The following is a 27,214-nucleotide window of genomic DNA, read 5'->3' on the forward strand; positions in this document are numbered from 1 at the left end:
TTTGTTAAAGGTGCTAAGAGTCGTTAGGAAAGAACCCTGTTTCCTTTCCCCTCTGAGAACTGCACTCCCCACCCTTTCGGATGCATCGCCGGGGCGAGCTCACCTCTGCAGGACTTCGTCTTGGTACAGAGTCCTGTCCTCCTGCAGCGTCAAGCCGGGAAGTTCCAGGAAGTAGATGCCACCCCCTTCCGTGCCGAGGTAGGCCACGTCACAGCTTGACCGCAGCAAGATGACCGTCACCCGGGTGATGCTGGGAGGGGAGCTGTCAGGAAGAAGAGAGCGATCAGGAGACAGCCTTGCTCAGTCGCCAGGCCAATGGTTTTCCAAGGTGTTCTGGAACACCCTCTCGCCGTGGGCATTTGCCAAGGAAGCGAGTTCCAAAGTTACCTCCAGGAATGCCTTGCGTCCTCACACCCCTGCCCTGTCATTTCAATCCTAGGGAGAGGTGCTCTCAGTTAAGGCTGCTTGCCCCCGAGATTTGTCTTGCGCCCACAAAGACCAGGGCCTTAAGGGTGGTGGCACCAGCCCTTTCAAATGTGTTCCCAGAAAGAACAGGCAGGCACTTACAGTGCTGACGTTTAGGCACCTGCAGAAGAGTCATCTGCTCACCCAGGCTTTCCCTAAGGAGGGATCCAGCTATCCTGAGACCCTTCTACTGATTGGTGTTGCAGCTTATATAGGTGTCTCCCCACCCACGTGCATTTGTCTCCTGTGCGGTGCCAGGGAATAATTAAATAAATCTATTTAAACAGCACAAAGGCATGAAAAGAGCAAAAATGGCCCCTAAAATGGGGGGGGGCTGTAAAAATGGCCCCAAAAGAGAAGGAAAACGGATAGCAATCCCAGCAGCCTTTGCAACTGCAAAGCCGTGAGCCTTTACACCGACCTTTGAAGCCTGTGGAAAGTTGGGAGTTTGAGAAAAAGAGGTTTGGAGAGAGTGACTGCGGTGGACTTCGGGAGATTTTTATTGATTTTTGGTGGAGTTTGGCTTTTTAGATGGTGTTGTCCACTACAGTCGTACCTCGGAAGTCGAATGGAATCCATTCCGGAAGTCTGTTTGACTTCCAAAACATTTGGAAACCAAAGTGTGGCTTCTGATTGGCTGCAAGAAGCCATGGAACCCATGGAAGCCGCTTTGGACGTTTGGCTTCCAAAAATAGTTTGCAAACCAGAACAGTCACTTCCGGGTTTGCGGCATTCGGGAGCCAAAACGTTCGAGAACTAAGCTGTTCGAAAACCAAGGTACAACTGTATAGGCGATTTCATGTTTACGCACAGTGCCCGGGAGACCCCTGTACTAGTTTTGCAAATGCAGCTTTATTGTTGATGTTCACAGCACAGACATTTTTGCAAATAAAAATAAAAAGCACCCGCTCCTTTTGTGTGGGGCACTACACCTGAGTCCTTGGGGTCTTTCCACTGCAATGGTCAAAGCCAGGAATAGGCAAACTATGTTTTGGGACTACAATTCCCATCATCCCTGACCACTGGTCCTGTTAGCTAGGGATCATGGGACTTGTAGTCCCAAAACAGCTGGAGGGCCAAGTTTGCCTATGCCTGGTCAAAGCCAAGCACGGAGACCCCCTGTGCCCTGCAATCTCCTGAGATTCTGATGGCTTGGGAAGCTAGTTTCGCATTTCTGAAGGCAGAAACACGGCTGGAAAACCACCGTCCTAGACTGCACGCACCCACAAATGGGAAACCAATCTGAATAGTCAACACCCCCAAAAGAGCCAACGCATTTCAAGGAGAAAGTCTGTGCACCAGTGGCAAATGCTGTCCACCCACCGCCACCAGGCTGCTGTTTAAAGAAGATTGACAGGCTGCACACCCAAGCAGAGGAGCCCGAGAGAAAGCTGCTCTTCTTCCCTCTCCCGTGATGCGCTTTTAAAGCCACGCCGCCAGCTCAGAGCCTCGGACCCGAAAAGCAAAGACCACAGAGAAGCGGCGACACCTGCTTGCGAGAGATGCAAGCTTACAGATGTTGGGAGACAAAACCAGGAGAGGGAAGCAGGCGCCAGCGAAGGGTGCAAAGTCACCGCACGTGGCAAGCGGCTAGTCCTTTTTGCGGCTCCCTAGCACATGAGGAGTAAGAGCAGAAGCTGGAATGGGCTTGACAAATCCTTGCTTGTTCCCAGAGCATTGGGTTTTGGACACAGGAAGAGGCCTTATACTGCCTGCACTAGCTGGCAGCAGCTCTCCAAGGTAGAAGGGGAGGCTGGGGATTGACCCTGGGATTCAACAAGGCAGACATTCTACCACCATAGGTCTCCTTGATGGCAGCTCTGTCTGAAATTTAAGGTAAAGGTAAAGGGACCCCTGACCATTAGGTCCAGTTGTGGCCGACTCTGGGGTTGCGGCGCTCATCTCGCTTTACTGGCCGAGGGAGCCGGTGTACAGCTTCCGGGTCATGTGGCCAGCATGACTAAGCCACTTCTGGCGAACCAGAGCAGCGCACGGAAACGCCGTTTACCTTCCTGCTGGAGCGGTACCTATTTATCTACTTGCACTTTGAGGTGCTTTGGAACTGCTAGGTTGGCAGGATCTGGGACCGAGCAATGGGAGCTCACCCCGTCATGGGGATTCGAACCGCCGACCTTCTGATCGGCAAGCCCAAGAGGCTCAGTGGTTTAGACAACAGCGTCTGAAATTTACCTCTGCACAAAAGCTCAACTGTCTTGCTTCCATCTCGGTAGTGGCGCCCTCCATGTGGAACACCCTCCCTTCAGATGTCAAAGAGATAAAAGAGCTATGCCACTTTTAGAAGACATCTGAAGGCAGCCTTGTTTCTGGAAGTTTTTAATGTTTGATGTTTCACTATGTTTTAATACATACGGTAAGCCGCCCAGAGTGGCGGGGTAGAATTTCGCTGCTACTACTACTGCTACTACTACTATTATTTCGATTTGCCTGTTCTCATCTCTGCCCTCTAATTTTGCCATGACAGGAGCAGGTCTTGCACAAATAATAATTAAGAATAATAATTATAATTAATTTATAACCTGCCCATCTGGGCGGCTCCCAACAGAATATTAAAAACACGATAAAACATCGAACATTAAAAACTTCCCTAAACAGAGTTGCCTTCAGATGTCTTCTAAAAGTCAGGTACAGTGGACCCTCCAGATATGAACTTAATTTGTTCCGGGGGTCTGTTCGCACCCTGAAAATTATGTAAATAGAGGTGCGCTTCTGCGCACATGTGCAGCGCAATTGAGCGCTTCTGCGCATGCATGTGCGGTGAAACCCGGAAGTATACACTTCCGGGTTTGCCGTGGCCATAACCCAAAGATTCCATATCCAGAGGGATACGTAAGTAGAGGTACGACTGTAGTTGTTTATTTCCTTGACGTCTGATGGGTGGGTGCCACCACCGAGAAGGCCCTATGCCTGGTTCCCTGTAACCTCGCTTCTCGCAGCAAGGGAACCACCAGAAGACCCTATGAGCTAGACCTCAGTGTCCAGGCTGAACGATGTGGATGGAGACGCTTCTTCGGGTATACTGGGCCAAGGCAGTTCTGCCACCACCCAAGGCAAAGGACACAATGATGCCTCATCTGTATTCCATGTACAGAGTCCAATCGGACTGGAAGAGACGTCTCACTTGGCCACTGTTGATGGGACAGCCGTCCCCACTGCACCCACAGATAGTTTGGAGACTGGGGGGTGGCCATGTAGCATATACTCTCAACTAGGGCTGGGCGATATATCGTCCAAAAACAATTAAAATCCATATCGTGATAACTGTTTCATAATTTTTGACCTGGCAATACATCACGAATCATAATGTGATTGTGTGTGCTATGCAAAAATCACGATGCAAGGAAAGCCAGCCAAAATCTCTACATAGCTCCACCCTTAGATATCAGTACAGTCGTACCACAGAAGTTGAACGGAATCCGTTCCGGAAGTCCATTCGACTTCCAAAATGTTCAGAAACCAAAGAGCAGCCCTGTCAGACGTTTGGCTTCCAAAAATAGTTCGCAAACTGGAACACTCACTTCCAGGTTTGCAGCGTTCGGGAGCCAAAACGTTTGAGAACTAAGCTGTTTGAAAACCAAGGTACGAATGTATATTGCGATGTTTAGCTGGTGATATATCGCAATGTTGAAAAACAGGTATCGTCCAGCCCAACTCTCAACAGAGGCGAATGATCTTGGGGAGCTTAGGAGCTGCCTCGCTTTGTCTAACAGCAGAGCCGGCACTGGGAGACAGCTTACGAAGCAGGAAGGCAGGTGGCGGCTAAGAAGGAAAGGAGAGATCCTCTAGATGCTGAGTAATCTATGAGATCGCTAAAGCGGTCCCTGCATCTTCGCAGGGGATCATCTCCCAAGAACCCACAGCGCCCCAAAAAGGAGGAAAAACGAGGCAAGCAAGCAATGAGTACTTAGCGGTGTCGAACCCTGGACGTCCGGGGAGGACATAGCTATGGGTCTCCTCCAAGTGAGAGTAGCCATCTTTCTGGTAAATCTCCCAGAGGTGGAGGGTGTTGTCGTCAAGGAGAGACAGCAGCCGGCCCTGGAAAAGAAAGGAAAACCATCTAAGTGTGTAGTTAAGAACAGAAGATAAGCTGGCTAGCTCAGGCCAATGGCCCATTTATACGCCAGCACCCTCTTTTCACAGCAGCCAACCAGATGTCTGTGGCAAGTCTACAAGCAGGATCCGAGCACAAGGGCAAGTTCCTGCAACTGGTGTTAGAAAGCACCGCTGACCGTGTTGGCAGAGCACAGCCCTTACGGCTAGTAGCCGCTAACAGCCATTAGACACTGATTTGTCTAATCTTCTTTTAAAGCCATCTTAAGTTGGGCACCACAATTCTCTTCTGGGCTTTTTGCTGCCTCTCCCCTCTTTAACGGCACTCCAATTAAGTTCCTAGCATTTGTAGAACCTGAGATACAAGACAGGCACTATTATTCTCTATTGTCTTTGAGAAACTGGCCTGCTCTGCCGTTTCAGTGTTTTGACTTTGCACCAACCCCCCCCCCCAACGCGAAAAGTTCCCAACGAGGTCAAAAACAATACAATGCAGGTGGCTGCCTAATACCTATAGGCAGGGGGTATCAAACTGCAAGCAGCATCAAGGTGGGAGCAAAAGTTGCCATTCTTTTACCTGTCCAGGTAGAAAGTGCATCTGGGTGACCGTCGCCGTTTCCCTATGTAGGCCTGTAAACTCCACGCCAGGAGCTCCGTATCTGAGGCAAGCACAGAGTCAAGGAAGAGAGAGACACACAGGAAGAGCTGCAATCCCAGTTTCTACCAGGCCCCTTCCTCCCCAACTGCGCGTTACCTGTATCAGAGAGAGTCCTGCTGGAACAGCTCAAAGAGCAGCTTGCTTCAGGCAGAGGGCAACTGGATGCCCCCATGGGAAGTCCAAGTTGAGAAGGCTACAGGCTTCTCCCAACTGCTGCAGGTATTGGTTACAGTGGTGCCTCGCAAGACGAATCCGTTCCGCGAGTCTCTTCGTCTTGCGGTTTTTTGTCTTGCGAAGCACGGCTATTAGCGGCTTAGCGGCTATTAACGGCTTAGCGGCTATTAACGGCTTACCGGCTATTAACGGCTTAGCGGCTTTAAGAAAACAAGGAAACAAAGGAACAAAGGAAACAAACTCGCAAGAACTTGCAAGACGTTTCGTCTCGCGAAGCAAGCCCATAGGGAAAATCGTCTAGCGAAGCGACGCAAAAACCAAAAAGCCCTTTCGTCTTGCGCGTTTTTCGTTTTGCGAGGCATTCGTCTTGCAGGGCACCACTGTATTTGGAGATAGACTGCTCCTGGACAAGGAGGCTACATTCACCCATTGGGAGTAGTAGACACTGACAATCGCTTGTGGCAGCACTCTTTATTAAACGTCAATCCTGCTCTTCTTCCTGATAGAACCCGGGTGGCAAACAGCAAAACAGTTGCACCTCCCTCAGAGATTTGGGGTGGTGGCACCCCGGGACAGGGCCTTCTCTGTGGCAGCCCCTAAGATGTGGAATTCCTTCCCCAAAGAGATGCGCTGGGCACCTTCACTATCCAGATTCTGGCGAATGCTGAATACATACCTTGTCGCCCTGGCTTTTGACTTTAGGACCCAGCTCCATTCTGTGATTGTAACTTGGTTTAGACCATGGGTAGGCAAATTAAAAGGGACACGGGTGGCGCTGTGGGTTAAACCACAGAGCCTAGGACTTGCCGATCAGAAGGTCGGCGGTTCGAATCCCCGCAACAGGGTGAGCTCCCGTTGCTCGGTCCCTGCTCCTGCCAACCTAGCAGGTTGAAAGCACGAAGTGCAAGTAGATAAATAGGTACCACTCTGGCGGGAAGGTAAACGGCGTTTCCGTGCGCTGCTCTGGTTTGCCAGAAGTGGCTTAGTCATGCTGGCAACATGATCCGGAAGCTGTACACCGGCTCCCTCGGCCAATAAAGCGAGATGAACGCCGCAACCCCAGAGTCAGTCACGACTAGACCTAATGATCAGGGGTCCCTTTACCTCTACTTAGGTAAACTAAGGCGCGGGGGCCAGATCCGGCCCAATCGCCTTCTAAATCTGGCCCGTGGACGGTCCAGGAATCAGCGTGTTTTTATATGAATAGAATGCGTCCTTCTATTTTAAATGCATCTGTGGGTTATTTGTGGGGCATAGGAATTCGTTCATTTTTTTTTCCTTTTCAAATATGGTCTCCCCCCCCCCAAGGTCTGAGGGACAGTGGACCGGCCTCCTGCTGAAAAAAGTTTGCTGACCCCTGGTTTAGACTGTTTTTAATATTGTGTTCTAATGGTGTCACCCGTACTGCAACCTCAGGGTGAAGGGCAGTTAATTAATAGTGATTATAATAATTATGATTTTTATTACTATTATTATTACAGAAGTGGAAGCAAAGCCCAACCTCCCAGGAAGGGCGAGCTCTAAAAACGAGGACACGCAAAGCAAGTTTCTAGCTCTCATGGATGAAATTGGAAGATTTATTTGGGGGTCAGCAAGGTCTGTTCATCTCAGAAGCTAGAGGTCGACAGACTGAGAAGAAGCTGAAGATCCCTCAATTTCCCCAAGCAAGCAAAACAAAAACATTATGCAAAGCAGTTCAAACATCGCAAAGGCATGAAAGGAAAGGAACCAGAAGAGCGTTAGCACAATTAGCATCATTTCTACGGGAGCTGCATTTTCTCGGGGAATAATTTGGATCTTTGAACCAAGTTTTCTGCTTCAGAGTTGCTAGCCGTTGCCGCTTTCAACGTGGCGTAGACGTGGGCCCTGCACTCTGTCCCATATTGCAGTTCTCCTTTCACTCACAGGCATGAAATTGTTGCTTTTGTTTTCCATGTTGATGGTGACCTAGTTTTCAAAGAGCCGGGCCAGCTCTCTGCTCCGCAAGCGACGGCGGCACACATTTCAGAGCAGCGAACCGTGCACAGAAGGGAGAATTCAACGGTTCTCTCTCTGGCCTGGATTTTGAAGGACGTGTTTTGGACGGGGACTAAATCTGCCCTCCAGCTTTTAGGCATGTCCTGAGTCAAGGCAGGTTGTTCCGCTGAGTCCACGAACCAGGCGAGAATGGATCACAAATCACCCTTAACAGGTGGATTCAAATAGCGCAAGATGAGAACGGGGGATCATACAGAGACGAAAGAAGCCTCCTCTGAATGGGGGTGGGTTCCCCCCCCCCACGAAATAATTGCATTGTGTGATCACACAGCCACCCACCAGCCTCTTAACCTACCTTGCAGGGTCATCATAGGAATTCATTGGGGGGGGGGACCATGTAACCCTTGGAGATACAGGTGGGATAAAAATGCAATAATTAAGCTGCTTAAGAAAGCTGGGGGAGCTAGCCAGATGGGGACCTCTGTCGCTACCCTGGCATCCAAAGATCTCCACGTGGTCGCAACTGGACCCGATCTAGTCACAAAATGCACCTGGCGCCCAGCTAATTTCTAACCATGCCACACACCCATCAGCAGCTGACTTGGAGGGAGGCAAACGCCAAAGCAGGAGATCAGTCAGAGACACGACAGGCTCCCTTCTCGGCGGGTGGGTGTACTGAGCTCATGGAAGCCCTTAAAAAGGCCTGCATGCAGCATCAAATAACTGCCCTACCAGAACAAAGATTTCCACTTGCAGAAGAGGACTTTCCCCACCTCTTCTCCCCTGTGCACCTCTTAAATTTGTTTTAGGCGTTCCCAAACCCACAGGAGAAGATTTGGGTAGGAGAAGATTTGGGTACGGGCAAGTAGCATTGCACAAACAGGAATTTCCATGCTGGCGGGACGAGGGGGCTGGATACCGCCCTTAATGTGCTTTTCATAGGGAGCATGGATGCAACACTGGCATACCATTTGTAAGTTTTTGAGCCAAAACAACTTCCCTCTGACACTTTTACAGTCGCACAAACAGTAAAGTTCTCTGTACAACCCAGATCTTCCACTATATATATATGTGTGTGTGTGTGTGTGTGTGTGTGTGTGTGTGTGTGTGTATATAAAATTTTATTCTTATTCTTATTCTTATATTATAATCGCACCTTCCACACACCCCAAAAAAGTTTCGCCTCAAGCTGGCCTGGCTACAGAAAAGTTTGGGGTCTAGAAAGGGGCTCAGACAGCAGGGAAAGAGCAGAAAGAGATGTGAGTCACTACATTATAAAAATCCTTGATCCTCCCCATGTCTTCTCCCCGATAGGCAGTCCAGGGCTGCAATTAGGCGTTGCTTCTTTAAGTATGAACAATAGCATTAGCAGCAGCAGGGCTGCAAGAACCCCTGAACTTTCTCACGGGTTCATCTCCCCACCCCCCATGCCTGCCCTAGGGTAGCGTGGATTGCTTAAAATTTTGGCTTCCCCCCCCCCCCCCAGACCAAGCAAAGGCAAACTCCGGCCCTCCAGTTGCTTGGGACTACAATTCCCATCATCCCTGACCACTGGTCCTGTTAGCTAGGGATGATGGGAATTGCAGACCCAAACATCTGGAGGGCTGGAGTTTGCCTATGCCTACCCCAGACGGTCCTGGTAGGAAGTCTGCCCTATAGCCACATCCCCTGGCCCCAAGGATGAAGGAACCAGCTGAGGCTGTTCAGGAGCAAGAGAGGAAAAGGCACTCTGCATATGCTCAGAGGTGTTCCAGCTGCCACTTCTCGTGTCCAAAGCACAGATAAGTTTGTCCAGTTTAGTTTCTCTGGTGCCTGCAGGGCATCAGGACCAGTTAAGGGTATAACAAGTATCAAATCAATAAATGAAGCTGGATTTTCAGGTGTTTGGATGAGCTTGAAGCTGAAATACTTTTTTATCTGAAAATACCTTCTTCCTGCTAAGCAGCCACGGCTTCCCCCAATGAATTATGGGAACTGTAGTTTGTTAAGAGGCTGAGAGTTGGTGGAAGGGGGAGGAAATGGGCTCCAGTCCTCACAGAACTACAATTCCCAGAATCCCCTGATCATTAAACCACTCTTGAGGTTGTAGCTCTGGCAGGGGAATGAGGATCTCCAAAAAACTTTCAGCATGCTTAGAAACTACAGTTCCCAGCATTCTCTGGGGGAAGCCAGGACTCGTTAAAGTGGTATGAAACTGCTTTAAACGCATGGTGTGGATGGGGCCTTATAAAATTATGATGTCCAGCTTAAACACAAGAGCTTTGAAGAAGAAGAGAGCCTCTGGGATAGCTCAGTCGGTAGAAAATGAGACTCTTAATCTCAGGGTCGTGGGTTTGAGTCCCATGTTGGGCAAGAGATTCCTACATTGCAAGGGGGCTGGACTACATGACCCTTGTGGTTCCTTCCAACTCGATGGTTCTACGAGGAGTATCATACATGTGGGTCAGCAGACCAAAACAAACCTCTGCATGCCCCCTCTCAGCACAATAAAGGTAAAGGGACCCCTGACCATTAGGTCCAGTCGTGGCTGACTCTGGGGTTGCGGCGCTCATCTCGCTTTATTGGCTGAGGGAGCCGGCGTGCAGCTTCCGGGTCATGTGGCCAGCATGACTAAGCCGCTTCTGGTGAACCAGAGCAGCGCACGGAAACACTGTTTACCTTCCCGCCAGAGCGGTACCTATTTATCTACTTGCACTTTGAGGCGCTTTCGAACTGCTAGGTTGGCAGGAGCAGGAACCGAGCAAAGGGAGCTCACCCCGTTGCGGGGATTTGAACCGCCAACCTTCTGACAGGCAAGTCCTAGGCTCTGTGGTTTAACCCACAGCGCCAACCGAGTCCCAACCAGCGCAATGCATGCCCCATAATTAATCTATCATCGTTATGATGGCACTCTTACAGTCGATTCCATGCACGCTCAATACAACAGAGTTTTTCCTGCAAAAGATCAGCTACCAAAGGACACAATAACTGCAGAGGGCACAATCCGTAGCAAACCAGCACCCTGAAAAGGCAGTGTTGCCATCAGGTCAACCGGGTCCAAAAGGAAAGTCCGTGATCTCATGCAGATGCTATGGGGAGCATTATCCCTCTCCTTATAAAGGCTCAGACCAAGAGACGTCTGGCGTTTCCTGCTCACCCCCAGCACACACGCAGTGCCCATCCTAAACACTAAGGCCGCCGCCGCAAGGCGGATTAGCTTCGTTTTATTGGGCGAAATGCTTTTTGAGATTTACAGCCGCAATAAAACAAAAACAAAAAACCCACCCCAGAATTGGCTCGATTCAAATGCTGGGCTTTGTCGCCTCCTGCTCCAAACGGTTGTTAACGAACAGGATTTGTGCGTGCACCACAATTCTGAAGGAAAACAGGGTGGGTGGGAGCAAGCACAAAGGCACCCGGTAAACTACAGCTCCCAGAATCCTTTGGGGGAAGCCGGGACGGTTTGAAGCGGTTAGCTCCGTTGGTTAGAGCGGGGTGCTCTACTGATGCCAAGGTTGCAGATTTGATTCCCCATCCGGGACAGCTGCATATTCCTGCATCGCAGGGGGTTGGACTAGATGACCTTTGGCAACCTTTCCAGCTCTACAATTCCATGATTCTAAGAGTGCTTCACATGGTGCTTTTACATGGTGTAAATGTGGAAGATTTGGTGCAGAAATAAAGAGTAAGGCAGCAACTCCAAGGCACGACTAGGTCAGCACAGGATAATTCCTTTTTCGTTGTCTGGAATTAAAGAGGGGATGGTCTTCTGGATAAAGACTCCTAATTCTCCCCAGAGTGTCTGCCATTCACTGGGTTAAAACAGATGGACAGAGATTCCTCGCTGGTGACAGACTGGAGATGTTTTTCAACATCTCTCTGGCAAAGGCTCGAAAGCCACAGGGACCCACCAGCCATAAAGCTGCTAATATTTAGCAAAGAGCTGCCAAGTGACGAGAAACAGTCTTTAAAAGCTCTCCAAGGAGCTCTGATGTGTCACTGTTGGGCGGCAGGAGGGGGGGAAAGCTGCAATGCCCCATCTGGATCCAAACATTTCAAACCCACCAGCAGGTCAGCCAAACAGGCAAACTGTGCACATCCGCTGGCTTTAGGGAAGGAAAGAAAACAAACAGCTGACAGCTGGAAGAGGCCTACGCATACGGACTGCGTTTGCGCATAATACCACACCGTGATTCGTGCCAACCATGGTTTGGGCTCAGCCAACAAGGTGATCAAACAATGGCTTGTTTCTTCAAAGCTTAATTTGTCTTTCGCCTCTTTAGATTGATGAGCACCCAGCCCAGGATGGCCAAACAAACCACGGTTAAGCGAGGCTGTTGGTTACAGAGATAATGGCAAACCATGGTTCACAAGACGAAAACAAACCATAGATAACCAACCATTACTTAGCACAGGCTTCCCCAATTGGGTGCCTTACAGATGTTTTAGAACTGCAAAAGGAGCCGCCCAACTTGCATTCTTTAACTGACCAGCCATGTATCCCAAAGATCTCCCCTTTAGTTTTTCCTTCGGATTCTTAGTATGTTGCCATTTTATTTTATTTTTAAAATGTCTATACAGTGGTACCTCGGGTTAAGAACTTAATTCCTCCTGCTGCCACTGCGCCACCACTGTGCGATTTCTGTTCTCATCCTGAAGCAAAGTTCTTAACCCGAGATACTATTTCTGGGTTAGCGGAGTCTGTAACCTGAAGCGCCTGTAACCCGAGGTACCACTGTATACTGCTATTTCGTTTTTTAAAAATCACAACAAAAATATGTATAAGTTTGCAGTAAAAAGCATATTTAAAAAGTTAAACACAGACATCAATTAACCATTGTGGAACGATGTATTGCTAATGGTTTGCAAAGGCCGAGCAGAAAAGTTTTCAGCAGGCGTTTAAAAGTTGAAACAGAAGATTTCTGTTGAATTTCCATTGGCAGAGAGTTCCACAAGACTGGCTTCCAGGTGGAGAGGTCAAAATTAGAAACAGAGCTTTTGGAACCCAGCACTAAAAATCTGTCAAGAATGTATAACTTGTTGCTGAAATGGAATACACAGGATGAGACGGTTAAATCAGCTATGATTAAATGGGCACAAGATATTGGTCACGACATTATGTTTGCTGACTGGGAACAGTTATGGACCACCGGTATAAAGTTTACGGCATGTAATGCCTTAAGAGAAAACATTATGAAAATGATCTATAGGTGGTACATGACTCCAGTCAAGCTTGCAAAAATTTACCACACGCCCAATAATAAATGCTGGAAATGTAAGGAAACTGAAGGTACCTTTTACCACCTTTGGTGGACGTGCCCAAGGATTAAGGTCTTCTGGGAAATGATTTATAATGAAATGAAGAAGGTGCTTAAATGCACATTTGTGAAGAAACCAGAGGCCTTTCTCCTGGGCATGGTGGGCCAATTGGTGTCAAAGAAAGATAGGACGTTTTTTATGTATGCTACAACAGCAGCAAGAGTACTTCTGGCAAAGTACTGGAAGACACAAGAACTACCCACACTGGAAGAATGGCAGACCAAGGTGATTGACTACATGGGACTGGCGGAGATGACTGGCAGAATCCGTGACCAAGGGAGAGAGACGGTGGAAGAAGATTGGAAGAAATTTAAAGTTTATCTCAAGAACTGTTGCAAAATTAATGAGTGTTAAAATGTTTTGGGTCAGGTAAAACAGAATTGCGGGGACAAATAATTGGATATGAGAAAAAGGATTTAAAGGAAAAAAAAAAAGTGTTATAAGTTGACATTGGGGCTTGCTGGAAAACTTTAAAGTAGGGATGCAGAAAAGGGAGGTATGAGGAAGTCGATGAAAGAAGGTTTAAGAAAAAATGTGAAGAAATTATACGTGTTTATATGTTTGTTTGTTCTTGTATTGTTTTGTATTGTCTATTATTATGTGTTAAAAAACCAATAAAAATTTTATTAAAAAAAAAAAAAGAGAGAGAGAGAGAGTTCCACAAGACTGAGTCGACGACATTAAAGGCTCGGCTTCTTGTTGCTGCCAAATGAGCCTCACCAACTCGGGGGACGAATGACGCACTGGCAAGCGAGCTCAGTGATTGAGATGGGATAGAACTATTGGAATTGTAGAGTTGGAAGGGACCCATGAGTCATCTAGTCCAACCACTTCTAATGCAGGAATCTCAACAAACAGTCCCCCACCCAATCTGTAACCATACTGGATATAAGTGTTCGGGCAGTCCCTGAGCTACCCTGGACTTAAGTTGTTCAGGGCTTGGTCAATTAATACAAGGACCTTGAACTTGGCTCGCAAGTAGATGCTATTGGCCTATGGCAATTTACCAAACAATGCAAGTAGAGAGATATTGTGTTTTTAATATTCGGTTGGGAGCTGCCCAGAGCTGCTGGGGAAACCCAGCCACATGGGTAGAGTATAAATTTATTTATTTACAGTGGTACCTCGGGTTAAGTACTTAATTCGTTCCGGAGGTCTGTTCTTAACCTGAAACTGTTCTTAACCTGAAGCACCACTTTAGCTAATGGGGCCTCCTGCTGCCGCCAGAGCCCGATTTCTGTTCTTATCCTGAAGCAAAGTTCTTAACCTGAAGCACTGTTTCTGGGTTAGCAGAGTGTGTAACCTGAAGCGTATGTAACCTGAGGTACCACTGTATTTATATTATTATTATTATTATTATTAGCCATGGGTGTTTGTGGAGACCCACTGAAATCCATGCATCTAAGTAACTTCATTGGTTTCAACTGACCTACTCCAGAATAGACTGTCCATAGAGAAGGGTCTCTGCCCTGAAGAGCCTACAATCTAAGCTCTGGCAGTGGGGAAACATAGGAGAATAAGTGCTAAAGGGTCGTTTTAATCCACATGTTATAATCTAGAGGCCTCTTTATTGAAGCCTCTTCCTAGGAAGGGTTGATTGCCTGCCCCTTTCTTGAATGTCCCTCATTCCTGGGCACAGATTTCTATTTTCCAGGGTTTTTCGACACCTGCATGGATTTTTTACCGCTCCGTTTATTCTTCCGCTTGCGGGTTCCTCCATGCCCTTTATTGTATTTTTACTCTCCGGTTTGCAATCCAATCTGACTTGATTGCTTTATTGAAGGGCAGTATGCAAACGGAACGAAAATAAAACACTTAGAAGAAAGGTTGGATAAATTCCTCCCACACACAAAGTGCAAAAATGAAACCTTCCATATGTACGCGGGGGCGAATAAGGAGAGGGAAGGGGAGGGTCGATTCTGGTTTCCGACTTGAAACCAAACCAGTTCAAGGATTAAGTGGTTCAGCAACCAGGCATTAACTAAGCGGTGCTTTTCACTGGAGGACGCCCCCCCCCCTTTGTGAACTCTTACAAAAGAGGCAAAGAAAGGAAGACTTGGTGAAAGGGAGTGTGCAGGGTTCTAGGAGAGGCCTCTTTCTTGGTGCACCAGGAATAAAAACTGCCTTGCTAAAACGAGAGGGAGAGAGGGAGGGACCCAGAGATTGCTGCAGAGGCAGAATTCTAGCATGCGCTGCAAGCCTCGCTCGCTGCGGTTACAATTTCTGCAAAGGGAAGCCAGAGGATGCCAGGAGCAAAGAAGGTTTCAGATGCACCCCAAGCTGGCCCAGGGCCTAAACTTGCAGGCGGGGATCCTGCTCAAAGACTTCTGCAGCAGAAATTCAGGAGCTGACAGGCAGCGGGGAGAGGAGGAGTGAGGAAAACGAGTTGGGTAAGGCCTAAGCCTCACCAAAAAGAGACTCCAGCTTCCTCTGGCTCTCAGGCCCCACAATCAAAAGTCCCAAGGTTAAAGCATGCTTGGATTTGGCACAGTGGCGTAGCGTGGTGGTGGTGGGGGCCGTGGCCAAGGGCACAAAATCCTGAGGGGGCGCAACCTGGCATGCAGGAAGTCCCAGATTCAGGGATGGTTTGGAAAGATCCCACTAGAGAGTAGTTGCCTGTCACTGTGGTACCTCTTAATTTGTTCCAGAGGTCCGTTCTTAACCTGAAATTGTTCTTAACCTGAAGCACCACTTTAGCTAATGGAGCCTCCCGCTGCTGCTGTGCCGCCGCGCGATTTCTGTTCTCATCCTGAAGCAAAGTTCTTAACCTGAAGCACTATTTCTGGGTTAGTGGAGTCTGTAACCTGAAGCGTATGTAACCTGAAGCGTATGTAACCCAAGGTACCACTGTATTGAGGTGGATGGACGCTGCCCTTTGGTCTGAAAAGAGTTCCCTGCTGAATGGTATTTTTTCACCTTTCCCTTCCATTTGGCAGAACAACACAAAAACTGTAATTTTAAATTACAGCCATAAATTTCCATGCAGTGTTCATATTAAATAATGTGAACAATGGTAGTTAAGAAAGGGTTATGGAAGTACATTCCTTTTATCTCTATTCTTTTAGTTTTTTCCAGATACGTTGCTTTTTTAAAAAAACATAACAAAACCCCAAACTATTCTTTCATAAACGAGTTTGGCTTTTATGGTTGAAGATGTTGAAAAAGGTTCTCCACAGTCGACCTGGTAGGCGACTGCTTCTGAGACTGAACTTTTCACAAGTCCTACATCCAGATGCAAAAAAGAGAGAGAATATAGTACCATTTAAAAAAACCAAAAACTGGCTTTCTTTTTTCTCTTCCTTTTTTTGAGAGAAAGGGCTGGCTAAATTTTCAAACATCTAAACATGTTGTTTCAGGAATGCACTTTCTATGCTGCCCTAGTCTCTGTCCCCCCCCCCCCTCTCTCTCTCTCTCTCTCTCACACACACACACACACACACACACACACACAGAAAAGCCACACAAAGAACACAAGACAATGGATGGGATTCACAGCTTTGCCATCTCCATTCATTCCAGCAGGGCAAAGACAAGAGCGCTGGCTTCCAAAGCGAATGAATGGAGGCTGGGAAGCAGCAGCAGCAGCACCTGGGAGGCCAGATGTCCAGAGGGCAATGGCAGAGCCGGGCTTATTCTATGGCAGCGGGAGGGAAGCTCAAAGCCCACATTTCCTGTTGGTGACCTTGGGGTGGGGGGCACATGCCGCTGGGGGGTGGGGCCAGAGGCAAAGGTGGGCGGAGCTACAAAAACCATAAAACCCTTTGTACTTTAACAGGCTACATGCCAGCCAAGCAAAACTGTGTGGTATGTACACACACATACAATTGTTTCTCCATCCTCCACCCGGGCAGGCACAAGGCATCAGTGCAGCTCAAGGGAACATTTCGACTGGTCCAAAGCATTCACGGAGGGCATGCAGCTGGGATGGTGAGCATGCATGTGGCCTGGGAGACTCACAAGGGCCACAGAGAGAGGTCTGGAGGGCCTCGAGTTTCCTAACCCCTGCTGTGGAGCATCAGAACACACATCACGATTCGCGGTATATTCCTGGGTCCAAAATGATGAAACCGGTATCACAATACAGAGTTCACTTTTGGACTATCTATCTATCTATCTATCTATCTATCTATCTATCTATACACACACACACACACACACACACACACACACACACACATCCCAGCCCTATTGCAAACCTGCTCCTTCGGGTTTTTGTGTGCCTGCATGTGTGTGCAACCCCATCCAGGGCAGGCAAATGAATCTGTTGGCAGGACTGTTTGAGGGTGTCATCGTCCTCTTGCCAATTTCCCTCTCATCTCCCCTGGGCAGCTGTGACCTTGTTGCGAAATGCAGAAATCTTGCTGTGCAAGCTTTCACGCACTGGTGTCATGCCTCTGCGAGCGGAGTGGTATTGATTGCTGGGGGGGGGGGGGCCTGGAGCCGGCACTCCGACATAGCTTGCTCCTGCTCTCCGACCCGACTCTCCTGCATTTTCAGCTTTTGGGAGATGGCCCTCGAGAGCGAGAGTAGCATTTCCAAAATTAATTCAAGGTTGCTTTCCAGGAAATCGCAACAGTAAGTCCTCTTACACCCCCCAGCCAGGGCTTTGTGTGTATGCCATCTCTTGAATTGCAATACTCCCCAAAGTTTCCGAATGGGTGGGATACGTGAGGCTGCTTTACATTTTAAAAGGTAAAGGGACCCGACCGTTAGGTCCAGTTGTGACCAACTCTGGGGTTGCGGCGCTCATCTTGCTCTATTTGCCGAGGAAGCCAGCGTACAGCTTCCAGGTCATGTGGCCAGCATGACTAAGCCGCTTCTGGCGAACCAGAGCAGCGCACGGAAACGCCGTTTACCTTCCCGCCGGAGCGGTACCTATTTATCTACTAGCACTTTGACGTGCTTTCGAATTGCTAGGTTGGCAGGAGCTGGGACAAAGCAATGGGAGCTCACCCCATCGCGGGGATTTGAACCGCCGACCTTCTGATTGGCAAGCCTTAGGCTCTGTGGTTTAACCCACAGCGCCATCCGCGTCCCGCTTTACATTTTGGGTTCCCCTAATAAGGTAAGGAGAAGACAGAGAGTTGCAAGAGGTGATTCCAAGCCACATCCCCATAGCAAAAAAAAAGAGGGGGCTATGATGGCCCATTGCTATCTATAGGATTGTGGTCCCGCAATGATAGCCTACCTATGTAAACACAACGTGTATCTGAAGGAAGGGAGGCAAAGGGAGCTTGCATTGTGCTCTGGGACAGGAGGTTTCTCTAACTGCACACAACAGCAGGTCTGTAAAAATAGTTCTGTATCTGTGTGGTTTTTTCCACTGGAGTTTGGCCATTTTAGGATCTGCATTTAAATAGACAGGCACAGGGCCAGCTGCTGCTTGAATCAGACGTCAAACAGAACGAGCACCCTGCACCCAACCACCCACCCACCAGAGGAAGGCAGCTAAAATGTAGTGATTTCTGAGCCATGAAGCTTGTTGGAGGACCTTGGCTCAGACATGATCGCAGAATCGTAGAGTTGGAAGGGACCCCTGAGGGTCATCTAGTCCAGCCCGCTGCAGTGCAGGAATGTCAGCTAAAGCATCCATGGCAGACAGCCATCCAGCCTCTGCTTAGAAACCTCCAAGGAAGGAGGGTCCACAACAGTCAAGCACATCTGTCAAAAACTATCAGGCACCTCCTCACATCTCAGACGCCGGAAAGAAGCTTTATTTGCAAAGATCAAAGAACGCAGCATACAACTAACATTAATTTATTACAGGGCATTTGGCCCGTGTTAACATTTATCTCCTGCCTCTCCTCCAAGGAACTGTGCATGCACCCACAGTGTGTTTTGCTTTATCCTCCTTACGACCTTGCAAGGTAGGTTAGGCTGAAAGAACGTGTGTGGAGCAGGTTGGCTAAGAGGATCCAGGGTCTGGAAACCAAGCCTTATGAGGAACAGTAGAAGGAGCCTGGTACGTTTAGTCTGGATAAGAGAAGACGGAGAGGAGATAGGATAGCCATCTTCAAATATCTCAAGGGCTGTCATGTGGGAGGTGGAACAAGCTCATTTTCTCCTGCTCTGGAGGGCAGGACTCGAACCAATGGCTTCAAGTTACAAGATTCCAACTAAACCTTAGGAAGAACCTTCTGAGGGCAAGAGCTGTTTGACAGTGGAACGGACGACATCGGAAGGTTTTGGGGGGGTTTAAGCAGAGGCTGGCTGGCCATCTGTTATGGATGCTTTAGCTGAGATTCCTGAATTGCAGGGAGTTGGACTATGACCCTAAAATTCTATGATGCTATGCACATTTTTGGGGTGAGTTGGGGGAACCCATCGATACACAGGAGCCCAAGAAGCAGAGCAACTCAAGCACAAAGCTTATCATCTCGGGCAGATCTACGCCTTCACAAATCACAAAAGGAAGCTGCAGCATTTGCGTTTCCCACCTCTGCAAACACATACAAAGCCACCCTGCTGATACTTTACGGCTGATCCTTCCTGCCAATCAACTTTCCCCTCCTTCCCCGTTGCAACCACAGTGGTGCACAGTCAAAGGTGCAAGCAGTTTTTTATTTCATTTTGTATTTTTCTTCTTTTGCAGATAACTGAAGTCTGATGATGTACCGAGTTAGCAAAAGCTGCTCTTTAAAAACAACTCTTGTGGCGTTATTGCCTTTTTAATATGAAGAGGAGCCAGAACTCAATGGCAGAATCTAGGCACTGCACCAAGCTGGGGATCCTTGGCTTTCCAGCTAAAGCAGGGGTAGGGACACCCACGAAATCATTGTTGGACTCCAACTCCCAGCAGCCCAGCCCCAGCCCCGTAAGGGACGATGGCAGGTGTAGTTCAACAACTTCTCAAGGGCCACAGAATTCTCCATCCCTGAGCTAAATGGGAACAAGGCTGAAGAAGAAAAAGTATTCTCAGTTGGAGACATTGGAAATCTGTCACCATCCGAGGTCAGTGGTTAGAAACTCAGATATATGGCTCCTTAAACTTAAAGGTTGCGGTCGCCAAAACGGAACGTCTAGTTGCCATTTTGGGGCAAGACAGCTCTAAAGTTTTACTTTTCAAGTGATGGACTGACAGTGATTGTTTCTCAGTTAAACATCTGGCTAGTTCAGATGACAACCTTGAGCTAGGTCAAGAACGTAGAACTTAAAGAAAGAAAAGTCACTTGACCCACATATATATTGGCCTATTCCTAACGCTTTTTTCTTAACAGTTACTGTTCCTGCTCAGGCTGCACTGAAAAAGCATGTTGGTTCCTGAAATTCATCCCAATTTTGCAGATAAAAATATACAACAGATAGAATTCTACAGGATGGGGTATTAGTGTGTGAAAACAGTCTAGATCAGCGGTTCTCAACCTGTGGGTCACCAGATGTTGTTGAAATACAACTCCCATCTTCCCTGAGCTCTGGCCTTGCTAGGTAGGGGTGATGGGAGTTGTAGTTCAACAACATCTGGGGACCCACAGGTTGAGAAAGGCTGGTCTAGATCCAAGGATCTCCAGGTGGTGGAGATGTCAGGCACCATCCTGGCGCCCAGGCTTCCTCATGTGGTAGCAAGCGGTCAGAAGCCAGAGGCAAAATGCGCCTGGCGCCTGGCTAATTTCAAACACTGTCCAAGGTCCATGTGCATCATACATTCACAGCAGTGCCATAACCCCTTAAAGCAGCGGTGGATTCCCCCAAAGAATCCCGGAAACTATACTTTTGTCCAGGGTGCTGAGAGTCATTAGAAGACTTTGCACCCCCATTCCCCTCACGGAGCTACAATTCCCAGAGCGATTTAACAATTGCTTCCCTCTTTCCCAGGGAACTCTGGGAATTGTAGCCCTGCGAGGGGACTAGAAGTCTCTCCCTTAGCAAACTACAGCTCCCAGAGTTCTTTGGGGGAAAGCCATGTGGTGCAGCGGTGCTTCGATTGCATCATGCAGGCGGACCCTGGAACCGCCATGGCTTCTGGGCTTCAACCATGCGTGCAAAACCCACTTAGCCCATCGTCTTGCAGCAGACCCAGGCAGACAGCGCCAGAGGCAGATGAGGTCCTCACCGTGACCCCAAAATGACAAGTTTGTGAGCTAAGGAACAGCAGCGAGCAACTCAAAGTGACAATACCATGAACTGAGACACAGAAATCTACAGGCAGGAGCTCCCACAAAACAGGCTGTGCGAGTGCATTGCACCCCTAGGGCGTGTCATTTTAGGAGGCAAAACTTAATTTTTGCAGATTTCTTCAGCGAGGGTTCTTAATAATAAAAATAGCAATAACAATAATAATAATAATTTATTATTTATACCCCACCCATCTGGCTGAGTTTCTCCAGCTACTCTGGGCGGCTTCCAACAGAACACTAAAATACAATAACCTATTAAACTTTAAAAGCTTCCCTAAACAGGGCTGCCTTCAGATGTCTTCTAAAAGTCTGGTAGTTGTTTTTCTCTTTGACATCTGGTGGGAGGGTGTTCCACAGGGTGGGTGCCACTACCGAGAAGGCCCTTTGCCTGGTTCCCTGTAAGTTGGCTTCTCGTAGCGAGGGAACCGCCAGAAGGCCCTCGGCGCTGGACCTCAGTGTCCGGGCAGAACGATGGAGGTGGAGACGCTCCTTCAGGTATACTGGTCCGAAAATATGCTTTTGAGCATGAGGAGTTCAGATCTGCTTGCCCGAATGGACGGCAGAGCGGGGCGCAGAAACTACCCTACTGTACGAAAGCAAAAAAATTGAGATACGCTTGCTCCACCCCTTTTGACCATGTGGCCCTCCGAAAGCTTGCCCAGGAGGGAATCCAGCCCCCGGACTGAGCTCAGCTCTCTGAAGGGAAAATGAAGATGCGTCACCCTTCTTCCTTTTGCTGTTTCGCCTCCAGCGCAAGCCCCTCTGCCCCTACACCCTGCCCCACACGTCAAGACGCCCCCTCAAATTCTTGCCAAGCCAGGGCCTCCCAGCAACAGCCGCTTCCAAAATCCAGCCAACAGGCATTCACACCAACCAAAGACCTTTTAGCCATCACCCCCCACTTCCGGCTCCCTAGACCTCTGGCTATGTGCGGCTGGCAAGGAGGGGGGCTAGGTCGAAGGAGGGGAGGCGGGCAACGCTGACCAACTGGGCAGATTCCTGCACTGCAGCCACCAGTAACAGACGCAAGACAGGCTCTCCATTCATAATAAGAGACGCTTCGTTGACCCGATACCAGGAAAAGTGGCCTGCTTAATTTTATTTTTTTTGGGTGAACTTTAAAAAAAAAAAAAAACCAGCCCTGAAGGCAGAGGATTTTTTAATAATTATTTTACAGGAGGTGACAGGGGGCATTTTTATTTTACCCGTCACTGCAGTAAACTGCAGGGTCTGGGTTTGGTTTTATTGTGAAAGAATAGAAGTTGATGCTTCCAGAGATTAAAAGCTAATTTTGATCACAGATTCCTCCAGGCCTGAATTTCACATTCTACTGAAGGCCTGTGTGTCTGATCCAAGAGGCCTGCAAACGTTTTGAGAATGTTAATGGAGTTAACCTCCAGAGAATCCCAAGAATCTCGGCTGTCTTAAATCTTACATATTGACAAAGACCAAGCTTCTAGTCCATATGAAGGGGGAAAGTGCTAGGGCTGTTGTTCTTCCTGAGAGGCCCTCTTCCAGGAGCTCACCTGACAAGCATCCAAAGGAAAAATGAATGGAAAATCAGATTATCCCCATTCTGTTCCCCCACAAGGACGTCTGGAATTTTCTCAATTCCCTTTCTTAATGTTCATTTAATTTTTAATTCCCCTTTTCGTTCGCCTTCCTGTACTGCCATGCACAAGGCACACTGACGAGTTGAAGAAGCAACAAAATATGCAACACAGATCACAATGTAATAATCCGACCCAACGCAAATCAGTCATTAAAAATGACTTTTATAAAGGACTACAAGCATGCCTCGGAGATATTGCAAGCCTGGGTCCAGGCAACCTCAATAAAGTCGGTCACACACATTTCTTGGTTTCCTGGGGCATCTAAAAGTTATACCGTGCTGTAGCCCGTTAACCCAGCGCCCACCTCCAAAGGGCGGAATAGAAAAACCCCACCTATCCAGCTCCACTCTTGAGGTCAGAAGAGGGGTGACGGTGGCGGGGGGGGGGTCGTCCCCTGAAAGCGCTGGGCTGCCTGCACCCACATCCTCGAAGGGAGCAATATCTGCGAGATGCAATTAAGCAAAGCCCAATCAAAGCAGCATGTGCTTATAGTCAATAATCCATTAGGATAGGGTGCTGAACTAGGTGCTTGGCAACCAAGCCTGGAACCGTGCATATCTGGGTACGATCAAGGGGCGAGAAGTGGGGAACTTGCATTAGGCCTGGGTGAGGGATACAAGTCGGCTGACCGACATTCTGCCTTGTAACTGACCCAAGCGGGACAGAGAGCATGAGACTCTTAATGCCAGGGTTGTGGGTTTGAGCCCCATGTCAGGGGGTTGGGCTAGATGACCCCTGTGTCCTCCCTTCAAACTCTACAATTCTATGTTGACAGACCAAGGAGGGAGGGAGAGGGAGGCCACATTCAGACCACTATGATACCACTTTAAACAGCCATGGCTTCCCCCAGAGGATTCTGGGAGTTGTAGCCTGTTAAGGGTGCTGTGAGCCATTACGAGACCTCCCCCCAACACACACCATTCCCCACTCACGGAGCTACAATTCCCACAGCGGATTAATAATCAATTCCTCTTCATATTCTGGGAATTGTAGCTCTGGGAGTGGTATTGGAGCCTCCTAACTCCCGGCTTGGGACGTGGGTGGCGTTGTGGTCTAAACCACAGAGCCTAGGGCTTGCTGATCGGAAGGTCGGCGGTTCGAATCCCCACGATGGGGTGAGCTCCCATTGCTCAGTCCCAGCTCCTGCCAACCTAGCAGTTCGAAAGCACGTCAAAGTGCAAGTAGATAAATAGGTACCGCTCTGGCGGGAAAGTAAACAGCGTTTCCGTGCGCTGCTCTGGTTTCGCCAGAAGCGGCTTAGTCATGCTGGCCACGTGACCCAGAAAAACTGTCTGCAGACAAACATAGGCTCCCTCAGCCAGTAAAGTGAGATGAGTGCCGCGACCCCAGAGTCATCCGCAACTGGACCTAACAGTCAGGGGTCGCTTTACCTTTACCTTTAATGCCCAGCAGAAATTAACAAACTACATCTCCCAAGACTATTTAGGAGAAGCCGTGAGTGTTTTTGAAGTGGCATCATAGTAAATCGAAGGCATGGTGTGAATGTGGTCAGAGTGAGGCCAACCCTACAGAGCAGCCAATCGAAAATTCAGCAATGGGGGAAAAAACACACCAAAAAAAGTTTGTTAGACCACTCCAGGAATTGCAGCTCTGTGAGGGGCAAGGGGAGGTCTCCGAACAGCTCTCAGCACCCTCTCAGCAATACTGTTTAAAAAGTGGTATCGCAGTGCTTTGAACGTTCGGCGCGAATGGGGTCAGAGACCACCTTAAAGGTAAAGGGACCCCTGACCATTAGGTCCAGTCATGGCCAGCATGACTAAGCTGCTTCTGGCGAAACCAGAGCAGCGCACGGAAACGCCGTTTACCTTCCCGCTGGAGCTGTACCTATTTATCTACTTGCACTTTGACCTGCTTTCGAACTGCTAGGTTGGCAGGAGCAGGGACCGAGCAATGGGAGCTCACCCCGTCGCGGGGATTTGAACCGCCGACCTTCTGATCGGCAAGTCCTAGGCTCTGTGGTTTAACCCACAGCACCACCCGCGTCCCTTACCTGCGTCCCTTACCACCTTACCTGCAGAGAAATCAATCTAATACAGTATTCAGCAACGGGTAACACACAAGATGGAAACCAGGGAAAGTTTCTTGCCTGTTCAGAAATTTGGCCACAAATGTTCATCTCTTTAGCAGAGTAAAAGCGAGAGAGAGAGAGAGAGAGAGAGAGAGAGAGAGAGAGAGAGAGAAAGGAGAGAGATTGTGTGTGTATTCAGTCTTTGCCAAGGCAGCATCAGCAGCCAACCACCACCAGGAATTTTTTTATTTTTTATGGGTTGTGGGGGTGCTTTGCAGCATTCGACCTTCCCACCAGCTCTCCTTGGCATCCATTCCTGGGAAGAGCAATTCCCTACTAAGACCTCTCCGGAGGAGAGGAAGACTCCCTTTAGGCACCAGTGTTGGCTTTTATTTTTACCCCTTCAGCTGCTTCCTCCCCTGGCCTGGCTGGGATGTGAAGAACTTCCCCCTCCTCGCCCCCCTCCCCAACTTACTTGAGAACTTTTATCCTCTGTTCTTAAGCCCATTTCCCCCATTGTCTTCCCCACTCACACATGTCCTGAATTGAAGCCAGCACTGCTGGGCCCTTCCAGCACAACTACAGACCCAGAAAGGACGGGGGGGGGGGGGAGGAGAGGAGAGAGAAAGCCAAGCGGCAGGGGGCTGCGACTACAAAGAACCACAAAAAAAATTGGACGCCCCAAATTCCGCTGTTCAGAAAGCACCACATTTGTGCCTGGAGAGAACGTCTGTGTCCCCCACTTCCCAACAAGGTCTGTACATCTGAACTGCAGCAGTTTAAAAAAAACACAATAGAAGTCATTAAAACACACACACACACGGACCAAAAAAACACACACACACCTATAGTTCACTGAATGATAAGAGCTGGAAGGAGCCCCCCAAGAGTCATCTAGTCCAGCCCCGGAAATACAGGAATCATCTTAGAGGTGATGTGGTGCAATGGGTCAGCTAGTCTGGCTGCTATAACCAGACTGGATTACTAGCTTCCACGCCAATATTTAATTTTTACTGTCACGCCTCAACTTTTTACTTGGGGGGGGGAATGTGCTAAAAAGACAAAACCGTGCATTTTAAATATGCATGTTGTGTTTTATTTCTTTTTTTAACGTATAGACAATCCAGAGCCCTTCCTGGAGAGGGGAAGAGGAGAACGTGGGGTGCAAGAGCAAATAAGACAGAGGCTTTGGGGGGGGGGAGAGAAAGACAGAGAGAAGGGGGAATGTTCCTTTGCATTCTATTCCTGAGCTTCTGAACTCCATGGAGACGGCACATCTTAGCAGCGATGCCAGTGCCGAGGCTTTAAAAGAGCCCGTTTTAGAAGCCAAGATTCCTGCAGCCCTCCGAGAAAAACGGCATCTATTCAGATTCCTTCCAAAAGGGCAGGGGAAGACCCTTATTGGAAAGTGGGGGGGGGGGTTGCTCCTTGCTTTGCACTGTTAAGGCTTCCCGGCCCTTGTTTGCAACTTCAAACAAAACACACACACCCCAAAATCCAAATCATCAACTGCGTTCGGTTAGAGGGCTCCAAAATTGCCCTTCCAACTCTGCACCCCAGCTCTCCACCTCAGTTCACAACAGGAACTTAAAAGTCAAAACACAGGAGTTAGAAAAAAACGAGCACTCCCTAAGAATAGCAGGAGCAACTGCTCAGGTTTCCTTGGAGGGCGGCAAAACCAGAACCAGGAACTTGACTGCCTGTTAGCTTTCCTTTCTGCTCTGTTCACATTCCTAAGTGTACTTCATCCTAAAGCCGGGCATCTTTCAACCTAAAGCCGGGCATCTTTCAACACATCACAGCACGTTTTGCAGGCACGTGCCAAGAAAGCTATCACAAAATTTGGCCAAGTATGCACAACGAAAGAGGACCAATTACTTTCCTGCCATGCATTAGTCCACGAGGTGCGGGGTCAAGTCTGTTTTCTTAAAACATGAATTCTCCTCCAGCCTTACCAAATCCCAATCCATTTGTACAGATCAAAGCTGGCACCTTAACTCAGGCTCGGACACTTTCTGGTTGGCAGAGAAGGCTCAAGAACTAGGAGAATGCAGTCCCCTCGTGACTTTCCTCCCTCTAAATTCCCTTGCACCCAAGGTGTCCCATGGGCGTTGGCTGCCTCTGCACCTCCAGGGAAGGTGATGAAAAGGAAAAGAGCTTCTCTTTCATCCTCTCCCCACAGAAGCCAGTAGCAGCAAAGCAAAGCAAGAAAACTTCCATGCTACTCCCTGCCTGCCCCGGGAATGACAAAAACAGGTGGTTGACACAAACAGGTGGCTCCCAAGCCCTGACCCCGTAATTTAAACCTCCACCTGCAATTTAGGAAGGCCAGAGAGGAGATGCCACGAGGATTACACCTGTTGCACCAACTCCATCATCCTGTCTGGGGCACACGCCCCTCAGAGGTGGCACTCCTCCTCATTAGCCGGTGCAACGTCACAGCTATGAGCAGGTAAGACGAAGGAGGAAAAGGAATGCAGGAAACTTTTATGTTTTTTTAATTGCCTCTTAAAAAAACAAACAAACACAGCAAACTTGAAAATCGGCATGTCTGATGTCCGGGGTTAGAGGGTTAGGAACATGCCTGAAAACTGTACGCCATATGGGACTGAAAACACTGAAGTTACAGGCAGGAGAAGAGCAGGTGGGTTTTCCACTGGCTTCAATGAAGGAACAAACACAACACCAAAAGTAAGGTGGCTTAATCAATACACAGTCCCGCACCTCGAGATCCAAACATGCAAAGGTGGAGACAATGAAAGGATCTGTTTCTCACTTTGTGATGAGCAGGTATTGTAAACCCTTTCCAAAAACACAG

At 48.6% G+C, this 27,214-nt stretch overlaps 1 protein-coding gene and 1 long non-coding RNA gene across 7 annotated transcripts in view; one reads left to right on the forward strand and one right to left on the reverse strand.

The window, feature by feature from the left end:
* Positions 1-27,214, forward strand: part of LOC310749297 — a 193,288-nt gene that overhangs the window by 82,290 nt on the left and 83,784 nt on the right. The gene's annotated exons all lie outside the window — the stretch shown is intronic.
* LLGL1 (LLGL scribble cell polarity complex component 1) overlaps positions 1-27,214 on the reverse strand; it is a 78,861-nt gene that overhangs the window by 24,977 nt on the left and 26,670 nt on the right. For 4 of the 6 annotated variants that reach the window (XM_083585590.1, XM_083585589.1, XM_083585594.1 and 1 more), the window contains exons 3-5: positions 5,111-5,192; positions 4,388-4,518; positions 104-262 (exon numbers count right to left, since the gene is read on the reverse strand). In XM_083585590.1, the coding sequence (XP_083441716.1) occupies positions 104-262; positions 4,388-4,518; positions 5,111-5,192 (372 nt within the window). The remainder of the gene's footprint in view (positions 1-103; positions 263-4,387; positions 4,519-5,110; positions 5,193-27,214) is intronic. The other 2 variants (XM_083585592.1, XM_083585591.1) reach the window with 1 other exon arrangement.

Source organism: Podarcis filfolensis (genome assembly GCF_964270895.1).
Source record: "Podarcis filfolensis genome assembly, chromosome: 14".
NCBI lineage: Eukaryota > Metazoa > Chordata > Lepidosauria > Squamata > Lacertidae > Podarcis > Podarcis filfolensis.